Genomic DNA, 14,093 nt, shown 5'->3' on the forward strand with positions numbered 1-14,093 from the left:
TCATTAGTGTCCAAACTTAAGGTTAATTGTGCTGTGTAGGAATCCAAAGTGTCAGAAGAAGATACCTACTAATCATTATGATTTTTGTTCTGTCAGAAGGCTGAGAGGAGCACTTACTCAAAAGTGCTGCTTATACTCCTGTCTACCTATGACAGATATTTTTGTCACTTTTTTTTCACATTTCATGTCATTTTCACATGGGAAATTGTGCTCCAAGCTGTGTGTATTTTCTGCTGGCAGTGATGCAGTTCGGCAAGGGGAAGTCGTGCTGCTATCGGTTTCTGACCAAAGGACAGCAGTGGATCTGGCTCCAGACCCATTACTACATCACCTACCACCAGTGGAACTCCAAGCCAGAGTTCATTGTGTGCACTCACATGGTGGTAAGGTATGGAAAATCCTATCAACTCGCCAGGACATAAAGGACAGGAAGACAGGAGCATCCTCGTATTTGCCAGAATGTTCTTTTAAAAATGTAACATTACTTACATAACAAAAATTAAGCCTGAACTTTCTGAAGGAAATAGGGTAATTATAGAAAAATTATCAGACTGAACCTTAGTTTATGTTGAGCTTACTTTTTGTTTTTAGTTTAGGGGCAGATAAACTATGGCATTTTTTAATTTTGTGCAAAATTAGAGAATAGACAGATCCTAAATATTCATGTTCTCTAATCCTTATATTGTTTTTCAAGAGATGTGTAGAAGCTTTCCAGTGAAGTCATAAAGTGGTTGTAGGATGTGAAGTTGACCTTTTTATATAGTTCTTTAATATACATCTTGACTTCAAGAAGATAGGAACAGAGCAAAACTTGAAAATTAAACCATTCTCAAATCTTATTCAGTAGCATTTGACTTAAATCACTTTTCAGCTGCTCATTTAACCTGTAAAATGTACAGTAATTTATTCCTCCACTCTCTTAAAGCACATTTTAAGAAATATAGCAATTCCATGTTGATACATAGAATTATGTTTTCCATTCAGTTATGCAGATGTTCGTGTGGAGAGGAGACAGGAGATGGGCTTGGAAGAAGTATCCTCAGAGGTGGTGTCCTCAGCACTAAAGGTACAATGAGAAAAGCTTTTTTCATAAACTTATGTAGCAATCACAACTTGTTCTGTGTTAACATCACTGAAGACTCCAGCATTGTCTTTCTGCAATGTTGGTGGGTTCTCTTAACTTCAGAACTCATTGCTCATTTGAATTATTTTGACATAAATCAGGTGAGTTTATGAAAGAATAAACCTGGAGACTAATAACAACCACAAATGAAGTGGAACATGGGCAGGGACAGTGTAAGATATCTCACTTTTCCTTGGCAAGGTACTACAGTCTAAAGATGCATTTGGACAAGTTCTGGCAATCAGCCCTCTTGGCAACATCTCAGTGATCTCTTTAGGAAAGACAACAAAGCTGGTCCTCAGTGCATGGCCAAGTGTCTCACAGAGGTTGCAGTTAGTTGCTGTCACATCCAACTGAACACAAAAGAAAGAGTCAGAAAAACATCTGAAGGCACAAAGTGACTATGGCAGTAGCTTGCTGTTTATTTCTAGCTCAGTGATAGCTGTTTGTAAAATGTATTTGTTTGATGCTGTTTGGAAGGGGCATTGATGCCTTTGTCCAGGTCTGCTGGTCTACCTGAGATTATTTCTGCTCAAGTCATTTTAGGTCTGCCAAAGAACTGGAGTGCAACCATTACTAAATATCAAAATGCTTTACCTCTGACAGATGCAATAGCTGTTCTCCTTTTCTGGTTTGTTTTAGGAGAGTGGTGCCAGCTTGGATCCTGAACAGCACTTTAATGCACTTGATATTGGTGCCTCAATCCTCAGCGCTAGTCGGACACCCTCAGTATCATCCAGGAGCTCACCAAAATCTTCCCACACACCCAAGTCAGACCCAGCATGTGAGTGGCATTCCTGAGTTATGGAATTATTTTTAATTTAGCCAAGTTAAAGAATGTGTGCTTATATACCACAGCTGCTAATTTAACAGTAAATTATGAGGTATTGATGATATGCACTGACAAAGAAGTGCAAAAGCTGAAATAGTGATGTACAAGAGAGAAGGTTCTAGCACAGCCACCTAAATGCTGGAAGATGAACACTGGGATTAGACATGAAATGTGCTGTTTCAATCTGTTACAAAAAAGAGGATTTTGTGTTTAGATTTGAGGGCACCTCTGTGAGCAATATAAGATTTCTCTAGACTTACATGAGTAGTAACAGCCTGTGGGTGACTCTCCTCTGGCCAAGATTTAGGATGCTCCAGTGTTGACTTGGGTATACTCTTTCTGCTTCCTGGTCTGGAAAAAAAGCCAATGAGCTAACCTAAATTTACAGTTATTTGGCCCATGTAAAGGGGGTTCCAGCTGGTTTAGAACAGTTCATGGGTCCTTTCGCAGTGCTCATTGGAGCATAGAATCATAATCTGTCTCATTTACTTTTATCTTTGCCCAGACCCTCCTTATCAGTTTGATTTTATTGCCATTGAAGTCAACAAGAACAGCCCTGACTCCCACTAGAATTTAGCCAGGCCATTACAATTTCTACCCAGGTCTTGTTGTATTATCCCCTTCAAACAGGGTTGATTTCCAGCATGAGAGATCTCACTGGTGCTTTTCTCGCAGCTACACCAACAAAGCTGATTACAGAGTCCAACACTCCCTTGCCGAGAGCACCGAGCGCACAGCAGGATTTATCTGTGCACAGACTCAGCCAGCCTACTGCTCTTCAGGTAACTTCACAAGGAATCATGGAAACAGGCAGAGGGTGTAACAGCATGTGCCACATACGCAGCTTAGCAATTAAAAACAACTTACACAGAAGCCACGGCATTAGAAGAAACCTAAAATTTAAAGAAGCCAAACTTCTAAATAAAGTTTTGGTTTGTTTTGTTTTTAACCTAGGTTTCTTTGCCTTCTCAGCTTCCATGTGAGCTTCTCCCACAGCAGTTGCTGCCTCAAGCAACTCTGCAAAATCAGCCTGCACCTCTGGCACAGGTTAGTTGGGGATTTGGAAGTGGAATAGGTCACTTGCTTATCTCCTGATACTTTCTCATTTTGGGGCTTTTAAGTTACCTCTCTAGTAACTAAAATCCCCAAATCCAAACTCTCAACCACTTAAAATATTGTGGGAAAAGTAATATGAATTTTACACTTGTATGTTTAAACATATAACTGCATGCAGGTGTTCAGAAGCCCAGGTGCGTGTAGGTTCAGGTGTGCACACATCTGTTTCATGAGAGGACAAAAACCAGATGAAAGAAGAATTTCCAACTTCACTTCTACAGAACCAGGTCCCTTCAAGATCAAATTCACAATGAGAATTAAAACCAAAAACTAACAGAGACACCCAGTCCCACTAAAAACACCTGTTTGGCTGTGCTGATGCAGAACTAACTAGCAGTATAGGACATGCAAATTCAACAACACCCATTTTGGAGTGTGCCAGTAATGGTAAGGATGCCACTGAAGACAAATTTCATATTCCTCCAGTCTATTAAAAAAGTGGGTGATGGCCCAAAACATCACCTCGGGGTTACATTTGCAGTGGAATTTGAAGAAGCAGATTTGCATACCATGTTCCCAGCACATTGTTTTTCTCCTGTGGCTCTGCTGTGATGATACACCCCATCATCCTCTGATTTTAGGAATGACAGAGTATTGCTGGACCTAGACTGCTTCTACCATTGATACCACATACTCACTCACAAGACCCCAGAGTTTATTTCTGTAGCACATAAAGCATATAAAGTCCTGAGGATCCTGGCTTTAAAATAACAAATTCTCATTTATCTTCCATGTTTAATATTCTCTTCATGACTCCACGCTAGCATGCAGCGAATAAACAGCATATCAATTATCTGCTCTGAACATTCATTTTCTTTTGCAGATACTTCTCCCCGTTATTCATTAATGCATTTTCAAACATCAATTAGTTTATGTATTATAAGTCTCTGTGTGTTTTGTTTGACTTTTTTCTACCTCCCTTTCTTCTCCATCAAAGCTCTTTGTGAAGAGAAGCTTTCCAGTTGTTTACCAAGACCCCTACTGCCTTGTCCCTTCCCAGTAAAAGGCTCTTTCTGGCACACCAGCTACATTTCTTTTTTTTCTGACAAATTAGAGTGCCATCCAGTCACTGATTAAGCCTCTTTGGGCCACTGAAATCTTAGTGAAAGGAAGAGGGCTGACTCTGTCTACACAGGCAGCCCCTCTGGCAGCAGTCACAGCAGTGCTCCTGGCGAAGCTCAGGATGAAGCTTGACCTGGAGCAGGGAAATAACACCAGGACATTGCAGCTCAGGCTGCTGATGTTCACACTCCATAGCAAAACTCCTGTACAGAGTACCAAGTCTCCACACACGTGTGATTTTCATAAACTGTTATGAATGTTATGATACTACACTGTACGTCCCACTTTAAAATAATTAACATGTCAGCCTACAGCAATATAATTAATTATTCAAAAGACAAAGGTGCCTGCAGCACTAGGTGAGTGAGGGACAAAACCAGCTACGTGTGCATCCTACCAGGAACACTTTCTTGGCTTCCTAGCTGACCATTTCCAGTTGTGCAGTTTAGTGGCAAAACACAAGCCCATAGCTTGTAGAAAAGGTGTGGCCAGGTGCCCCGCTGCCAGGAGGAGCTGCACAGGTTTGTCCCTTCTGCCTTTCTGCCACTTGTCCTTAGCTGATGGTGACTGATGGCAGGAGCTGGAAGGCCCTGGGTATCCTTGTGGCTAACATTTGGCTACAGGGTGGCGGCAGCAGGGAAAACATTATAAGTGGCCACAACTGTGTCTGCAGTGAGCAGCTAGCTGCTGCCTCGGGCACCATCTGCTTGAACTTTGAGTAGTTTTATTTCCAGCAAAGGCTGTGATGGTTTTGTCTCCACTGAAATGCAATTTTAGCTTGTGCCTTGCTTGTGTGAATGAACAGACAGCACAGTGTCATCCTAGATGTCACCTGAATGTAAATGGTTTACTTTAAACCAAGTGCTCCCAATTAGAATATTTGTTTGTTTGCCTTCCTCATTGTCATAAATTAAAATCCCCTGCAACACAGCGGATGTTGATGACTGAATAATAATTAACACTAATAATCCGTTTGGGATTGAGCAGGTGTTATTCAGATGAAGGAAGAAAGAACAAGTCGTTCGGTGAGCTGCAAAATTAATGAAATCCAGTTTCCCAGGGGCTGTGCCTTGCAGGACTGGTGCATGGAGCCAGCCTTTCCCACAGGAGCAAGGGATGAGTGGATCCTTCTCTCCTTTGCTCAGCTAAAGCCTTCATGAAGTTATAGCAATCTGGTATTTTTGACACTCTCTCAACTCTGTTGAATGTCTCCAGCAAGAAACATGGCTCATCTCTTGGGCCAGAAGAATTGAAAGAAAGTTGGAAGACAGGCAGAAAAGAAAGTTTTAAAGGAAACTCAGCTACAAAACAAATAGGTCTCTTTTCTTTACCCAGCTATCTATTGTCATGACACTTGTAGGAACAGATTGTCTTGGGAGATCCATCTTTTTGTTCATCACGTTAGAAATGAGGAACCGTCCTGACAGACACAGGGGCCACAGGTCCCTGCTCCTGGCTGCAGCCCCCCAGCACCTAGAGAGAGGGAGTAACCCTGGCACCGTGGGGTAGCACTCAGTGGAGAAAAACACCTCTCCTTGGGCATGGTGGAGGAGAGGAATCACAGCATGGAAGTGCCAGCCCCTCTCCCTGGGCTGTAGAGCTTCCCTGGACCGTACCCAGCACTAGTGCATCAAGCCCTTCTCTACCAGAACATATGCTGACATGATCCCAAATGCATCACTTTATTTTACTCTTTTTTTAAGAAACCAAACTAAAATTACTGCTGTGGTTTTTGCTTGTTTGTTTTGGGGGCTTTTTTTGCCCGCATTAACAAACCTTGATTAAACTGGTGCAACTATAGAGATCTCACAGGTTTAGTCTCCCGTGTTTGTATCTAGGAAGATGACAGTTTTCTGCGTATTACATGCACTTATCTAAGAATTCTGTGGATTTGTAAATACCTAAGTGAGATGAAGAGCAACTTCATCGGATGCCAATGGCAGAGTTAAAGCTGGGCAGTGTTTTCTGTGAAAGGTTTTGAGTTAAGCTCTCTTAATTTATTATACAAGTAGAGATTTCTCCCTTAATTAGTAGAGAGGTTAATGATCTTGAGATAAATACTCTCTGGAGCAGGTCAATTGCTGTTAGTGTCTCATTGTACAAAAACAATAGGAGCTCTGTAAGCACAGAGGTCATGGTTAGAGTTATCAACAATTTGGGGGTTAGAGTGGGAAAAGGAAAAAAGCAAAAGAGAAAGTTCCTTGTCTTCATCCATAACAGCTTTCACTCCAGTATACCAGCTAATTGTTGATGTTAAGTATTTTAATACAGAAAGCATGTAAAAGAGAGAACAAAAAGACAATATAAGATGAATATGATAAATATAAGAACCTGCACAAAAAAATTAAGGAATAATAATTTAAAATCAACAGCAATACATTCTTGTATGCAACTTCGCAAAGCAAATTCAAATTTAAAACTAAGGCCTGAAAATTGATTTTATTTCTTTTTGAAGTATAAAGTGATTGTGAAATTACTTAGTTTAAAATTCCTTACATTGATCAATTGAAGAAAATCAGGTTTCTTTCTCAAAGGGTCATCAAGGAATTTGCATATTAATCAAAAGTCTGCCATCACCAAGACAGGCAGTTAAAATGAAGCTCTTTGCTAAAACTGTTTTTAATTCCTTTTCTAATAAGGATCCTTTTAAAAACTTAAAAGCAGTCCTCTCTAAAAGAGTTCATATAATTAGATAACAAGACTTGTCTTTTTAAAAGATCCTTCTGTACAGGCCAGGTTAAAGCAGGAATTTGCTGTATCTCCTCCATGATGTGTTGCTCACAGCATCATTCCACTCCTTAAACCAGGATACCTGAGACTCTTCAGAACCAAAAGGCTGGGCTGCAACGAACAGCAGTGGATTCCCCTTTGAGTCACTTGTTCTTATTCCCAAACATCTGAGGTCTCTGCTCAGCCATTCCTCAGGTTAATTCTTTATACATGGATAAGAAAGAAAAAAGGAGACCCTGCTCTGGCTTCTGTAACCCCAATTCCAAGTAACACAGCCTTCCCTTTGGGAGGTTTGACACCATGTTTCTGCTCTGGGGAGGAGTGGGTTGCAGATGATGGCACTGCTGTTTGCAGGCACGAGCACCATGAGTCACAGCAGGGCCGAGGGCTCCCTTCCCCTCCTTGGGCAGACTGTGCAAGCAGTGAGTGCTCACAGATGCCTCTGGCAGCCAAGGGGCTCTGTCACCAGCAGCTGCAAGTAGCACCTCAGCAGCCCTCCTTGCCCCTAAGCAGGGCTGGCTGAGAGACTGACGCCCACCTGGCCATCACTCTGTGCAGTGACCTCCCAGGCTGTGTGGGAAAGCCTCCCTCTGCCTGATAAATGGAAATGAACCTCCTGAAGTTCTCGCTCTTTCTCTGCCAAAGGCCATTTACTTGGAGATGTCAGCTTTGCTAGAGGGAAGGTAAAGGTACTTTCACATACTTAACTGGTTTAAGATGTGCTAGTTAGCTGATACAAATCTGTTCTGTCACATTTAGCCTCCTCCAAGTAGCCAAAAATTTCATCTAAGGAAGTGTACAGTGCTGCTAGCAGCAGAGCACTCCTTAATTCTTGTCTTGTTATCTTTTTTCCCCTACTAAAAAGCCAGAAACAATGTAAGCCAGTGCACCATGGAGCAGGAAGGCTCCAGCAGCGAGCATCAGCTCACCCACTAGCTCAGAGCCACTGGAACAAATATAGGGCAGGGCAGCATTTTCCAGTCACAGCAATTATTTTTTTTTTGCCTGTACACTCACAGCCCTGCATGTTTTCAAGAAGATCTTGGATGCCTTGATTACATAAAAACTTAAAAAGATTTTTGAAGGGTTTTGTTCTTTTTTTCAAAGACTGTTTTTTACTTTTGGAATATGAGCTTATCAAAAGCAATTATTCCAAAGCCTATTAAAGTAATAATTAACTTTGGTGAACTTTGAATCGTACCTGAAAGCACCAAATATTAGGGATTTATTGCTGTTAGTCCTCTCCACAACTCTTGATTATTTCAGTTTGTGCCAGTATTGCTGCTATTGGAGGTTGCACCTGCTTCTTGACCTTGATTAACGATCTCCATTTTTTACTATTATTTAGAACAGCCTTTCTTCCACTGAGTTGAGCTATTCATTTTATATCACATATAAAAATAACTTAATGAGTATTTCTTGTCATTTAAGTACTACTCAGCTGTACAAATCTAGAAAATGTTTATTTTGGTCTATTGTGTGATGCCTTAGTAAGTCATCAGCAGAACAAAGCATTGCAGAACTGCTATTTCTGATCTGAAAAAGGAAAGCATTAGTAAAACACATCTGGATTATGCTGTTATGCCACACTAAGGGCTCCAAACTACAAGCTAATGAAAATAATGCATTCATTTGCCATTCAGTTAAGATGCTCTTGATATATTAAAGTAGCATACTCCCAAAAACAGTCCTTAGAGCAGAACATGGTCAACTGTAAGCAGATCACTCTAGCCGAGGAAATTTAATATATGTGCATAACCCTGAAAATAGACAAGATGTCTCTGTCTGCATGTTAGTATATTACAAAGACATTTTTATTTTTTAGCTGTGCTTTACAATGAAGAGACCAGTAACTCCTTACAGAACAGTGTTCTACTGAGGCTGTTTGTATTAGAATGACTGATTTTCCCCCCCTCCCCTCTTTTTTTATTTCCTCCCCCCAGTTCTCAGCACAATTCAGCATGTTCCAGACCATCAAGGACCAGCTGGAGCAGCGGACACGGATCCTGCAGGCCAACATCCGCTGGCAGCAGGAGGAGCTCCAGAAGATCCAGGAGCAGCTCTGCCTGGTCCAAGACTCCAGCGTACAGGTGCGTTACTGCTGGAAGGGACAGAGTCAAGCATCCTCTTTCTGTTGATAGGCTTGGAAAATTAAAATTGTTCCAGAGTCCAGGATATCTGGACAAGTAGAAAGTAGCTCATCTGAATTGTAGAGGGATGTTGCCTTCTAAAAGCCTTTTGAGTAACCTCTGTTAAGAAAGGTTTAAGAGCTCTCTGGAAGAAGAGAAGGAAGGAATACCTCAGCCTTAGGAGGAGGAGAAGAATAATTAGGGTCATTTACAATAGCATTTTATTACTTTATCTACCAAGTCTTCAGACTGAGGAGCTGTAGTAGAAAGAGTGTTGAAGTTCAGACTTCCTTGTCACCTTAAAACCCCTGAAATTCTGCTAATGTTAATTTGTTCACACCTTGGAGGTATCTGAATTTTTTCTTCACCAGACACACTTAAGCCTTTAGGGTGAAGCTGACTGAGCCTGCTCTGCTTCTGCCTTTGACACCTCCTACACAGAGGTAGAATTCTCTGATACAGTATGTGCTTTGTACCCCTTCCGTCTACCAAACCTCAGAAATAATAGTAAGTGAAGTTTAGTAGATCACAGGTTTCCTTTAACAACAAGTGGACAAATCATCCAGTTTTATGGAGTTTTCTGAATGTGGGTGATTACTGCTATGTTCCTCATAATTTAAGTATAAATGCCAGGTTAAATGATCCTTGCTAGAAATGTGGCACTGGGGACTTGGTGAGTACTATACTAACAAGATGATTTTAGAAGACAAGCTTTGTCAAGGAAACAAACATCTCAAGAGTATTTTACAAACAGGACGGGACCTACTGAAGTCAGTGGGAATTTTGCTTGCAACTTCCACACTGAAATAGACTCTCACCCATGATCAGCATCTGTGAAATGCAATTTCACACATTAGCAAATTGGGATCGTATGTTTAGGTAATTAAGGGATCAGCAAAGCCAAATTAGAAACTTTGCCACCTAAGTTGCTGCATGTGCACTGCTGTAAGATGACACAGCAGCTGTGGGTTCCCAACCCAGAACTCCCTGTTCTGGTGCCATACAATCACACAGGGAGACCGGGTTTAGCTTCAGTGTGTTTATTCTATTGGTTCTCTGCTGACTTTGATTAATGGGAAGAAAAATTCTCTATGCAATTAACAGGTGTTCAGTTCAGAATCATGTCACATGTCTGAAAGCTATTATTGTTATTATGAATATCAAGAGACATTATATTCTCACTTTCTCTCTTTTTAATTGGGTGACAACCATTACTCTCTCCTGGTGATGTCTTCAATAATCACACACACTATTTTTTTTCATCATTCAGGCAAAAACAGAATTTCAGAGCACATTCTTATATGCAAGAAACAGCTTCTGTTCTTAGAAAGCTATCTCCTATATGCATTAGGATGCATTTAACAGCACAAAGATCACGGGACAGATTCTCACATACACTCAGAGGGAGATCAGGCAGAAGCCCAGAGGGTAAATAAATGGTGAGTTGATCTGTATTGTCCCCCCCGTTACCAGTTTGTAGCTCTGACTTACATCATCTGGGTGATGCCCTCTCGCATGAAGACTGCACCAGGTTGGACCAAGTATTTCCAGACCATTACAAGTTCTCTTCTGTCAGTACCTACCAATTTCCAGTTTACAGATGCAGTACTGAGAGGCAGGGAGAATGGAAAGAGCTTGGAAATGCAGGGGGCTGCATATTTGCCTTAAATGGCAATGCTGGACAGGGATCATCCAGCAATGCTGGATGGAGAACACATCCTCTGTATTTTGTGTGCCTTTTGGTCTCCTCAGAGCAATCAGACAAGGTGATGAGATGCAAGTGGTTACACTGACTCCTGGCCAGGACCTTTTTCTTCTCCCACTTTCTCTAGGTAAAAAAACCAAAAAACACACAAAGAAATTACTGTGCTGTTGCAAGGATAGATTGACATGAGGAATAATTTTTCTCTTACTTGGCTAGGGGTAATTTGAAAGAAAGCTGCACGCTTTTGCATGCAGCTCTTTTGTGACTCACAAGCAGCGAGGAGTAAACTGTTAAATCAGAAATCCAACCACGTGCTTTGCTGCACAGATTTCATCATTCAGGGAGCTGGATGTCAGACATTGATCTGTGTCTACTATCAAAGCTAAAATGCATTGTAACAAACTGGCTACTATCAAGCACATTTCTGGTGTCTTTAATACACTGCATAATAGAGCTGTAAGTGTGGGGGAGTGATGTAGGCTGTCTGAAAAGGGGGATGTGCTTCCTGCTTTTCCCCTACTAGCTGATTTATTAGCATATCATCCCCACTGGTTCACTCCCTTCCACATAGAAATGTACAGGTAGCTCCATGGAGAATTAAGCTCGATTTCCATTTCCTTCAGAGATCTTCAAAACTGAGTACAGCAGTCCACCAAGAAATGCTTTCCCAGACAGACAGATGTTGAGCACAGTAGTCTGCATTAGAAACTGTTTGCAGGAGCCTTGTGCAGAGAAAGATGAAACTATCGGGAGGGTTGCAGGCCCTGAATAAAAGTGTTCAAAACCCCATTAGATCCCTGTTACTGCTTCTCCTGACAATGAAGGACAAGAGCAGAAAGAGTAACCTCAGAAGTCTGAAGGATGCTGTGTCTGCTCCAGTTTGAACAGTCTAGCTAATGATTCACAGATGCAAGAGGAAGGCAGAAAGGCTGAGCCAGAACAGCTTGCAAGAACTACAATCAAGACCATCCACAGCCACCCATCATTTGCAAAGCAGGCTCTCTTCAAAGTCATGAATCTCAGCTTCCCAGTGCTGTGCTTCTCATCTTTATATATTTTACATAAAGAAAGAGTCTTGATGCCTGTAATGATGAGCCCAAAAGCTATAATCCCCTGATTATCCAAAGGACAGGTAGAGTCAAAAAGATGTTTTCCTCAGGATGCCTTGTCAGTGTGGTTCAGCCATTAGCTGTAGGGCTCTTCTATCTTGGAATGAGGGGGCAGCAGTGTCAGAGGGTCCCTCCTCTCTCTTGCTGCTTTGCTGTGTATGTTAACAATCTGGCCAATTAAAAAATGTTTGTAAGATGCTTCACTGACCTTGCAGTCCACAAAATCACCAACAAGACATATCATTAGCAGCAATACAGTTAGGGGGCTGCTAATTTATCTACTTAGGGAAAGATTTCATTTTTTGTGAAAAGGTTTTTCTTGTTATTTAAAGCTGCTGTATTTCAGCGTTTTGGGGGAATTCTGACAAGACTATCACAAAACAGGCGCATTACAAAAAACCACCATTAATTTTGTACAAATTAAGCTTTTAGGTTTAACTAACAAGTGGAAATGTCATGCTTTGATCCTCTGTCAGGTTAACTCTTGAGTTTTCAGTTCTGCAGGGACACAACCACCATTGCTTCCTGCTCTAAGCTTGTTTTTTCCAGGTCATTTATGTCCAGAGGGTAACAATGCTGCTTTGGCCATTATAATGGCAACAGAGGGTCCCCAGGTATGAAGCACTCAGAGCCCTCTCAGGGTACAAACACATGAACAAATGAAATTTGCCTTCTGGGATAAACTTGGTTCTGAATTTATGGTGTGTTAGCTGCCAACCATTAACTGTGCACATTCCTACCCAGTGGCACACTCTGATAATTGCAAAGTAGGTTACTCTGCTTTCTTTGGAGGATAAACTCCTTGGCCTTCATCTGGAAGTGAAGTAAGCACACAGGGAGGTTCCTGATAAATAAGTAGTCTGCTGCAAGTTCACACCCCACCTGACATTCACCTTGATAGAAGTTGAATTTGCTTTGGGTGAGCTGAGTGTTTCTCCAGTGCTGTGTGCCACGTACAAGGAGGACACTAAGCTAATCCTCCTAAAGGTCTTAATTTGCAGTGATCTGTCCAGTACCAGTGGGCTCACACGCCCTTCCCATCACTTTTTTCACATGCACCACTTGCTTTGCCCATTCTTAGTTTTATATCAAATTTTATATCAGTGGCGACCTGTCTCATGGCTAGGGCTAATCAAGGGAGTTCATGTACTAAACATGTCCAAAACTTAGCTTCTATGTACAGAAAATAAACAAGAAAATGAATTTTCATTATATTTGTCTTTGATTTATTCATAATAAGGCCTATTTACTTGGCAGAAGTTGCAAGACCATCTGTCTTTCTGATATGTAATGGCTCCATACTCAGTGAGCAGTGTTTTTAAAAGACAACACTCAGAGCTAGTTTCAGACCCGCTGCAAGCAGCAGCCCCAACCCTGTCACTTGACCCATTTATTCCTATCAGACATCTCTGAGATGTGGTTAGCCTACAGCACCTGAAACAAGATGTTGCTTTTCCTTAATTGTCCCCTTCTCCCAGATGATTAATGTAAGCTTTGTCTGTCCCTTTTTTCCTGGGTAAAATCTTGGCACGCATAAATTAATTAAAAATTTATCATATTTAAATAAGCTGTGTTTTTAAAGCTAGGTAAATAAGTACAACCATGATGGATCAAGCCATACTTTTGCAAAGAAAAGCAATACATTATGCTGGGCCTTTGGAAAAGCTGTGGGCTTTTTCCAGGAAAAATGAGAGGGGACATGATAGTTTAGGGAATTGTTAATACAGCAATAAGCTGCACAAAGGTGTACTAATTACTGGGCATACCTCAGATGTACTGCTAGGCATGAGACTGATGGATGAATAATAAAGAGAATAATTGTGATTCTGATTTCATTTAAAACTTAAGTAGCTCCACTTAAATTAATGAAATTCCATACATGCAACAGTGGTGTGGAATCAGAATCAGATCCAAAAATTCTGTCAACAGTGTAGGATGTGTATCTCCATACAGCCCTTGGTGGCAGAAAGGCTAGGTCTGAAATACTGCAAAGAGAGCTTATGGCATTAATAACACATTGTTTTAAAATATTACTTTTCCCTCTTTACAGCTGTAATAAAAAAATAGCCCCTAGAAGAGCAAAAATTCCCAAGTCCTGTAACTTTTAAAGAAGAAAGCTTCATCTTGAAATGCAAAAGTAGAGAGGACATCATTTACAGAAACACTAAGAGAGGAGGTGCTAGCTCTTTTGCACAAGTGGAATGCATGGCACAGTTAGGAAGAACACCAGGTGACAGTAACCTGATGGGAAATGAGATAAATGACAGTGACTGTCTGTTTACATATC

The 14,093-nt window shown here is 41.1% G+C and overlaps 1 protein-coding gene across 4 annotated transcripts in view; it reads left to right on the forward strand.

The window, feature by feature from the left end:
- The window catches only part of NPAS2 (neuronal PAS domain protein 2), a 104,027-nt gene that overhangs the window by 83,113 nt on the left and 6,821 nt on the right, over window positions 1-14,093 (forward strand). For 3 of the 4 annotated variants that reach the window (XR_010026824.1, XM_063149793.1, XM_063149795.1), the window contains exons 11-16: window positions 241-388; window positions 985-1,066; window positions 1,766-1,907; window positions 2,631-2,737; window positions 2,910-3,002; window positions 8,807-8,953. Coding sequence is in view for 3 of the 4 variants with exons in the window: in XM_063149793.1 (XP_063005863.1) it covers window positions 241-388; window positions 985-1,066; window positions 1,766-1,907; window positions 2,631-2,737; window positions 2,910-3,002; window positions 8,807-8,953 (719 nt within the window). In the remaining variant the exon portion in view is untranslated. The remainder of the gene's footprint in view (window positions 1-240; window positions 389-984; window positions 1,067-1,765; window positions 1,908-2,630; window positions 2,738-2,909; window positions 3,003-8,806; window positions 8,954-14,093) is intronic. The other variant, XM_063149796.1, reaches the window with a different exon arrangement.

This window comes from Melospiza melodia, chromosome 2 (genome assembly GCF_035770615.1).
Source record: "Melospiza melodia melodia isolate bMelMel2 chromosome 2, bMelMel2.pri, whole genome shotgun sequence".
In the NCBI taxonomy this organism is placed as follows: Eukaryota; Metazoa; Chordata; class Aves; order Passeriformes; family Passerellidae; genus Melospiza; species Melospiza melodia.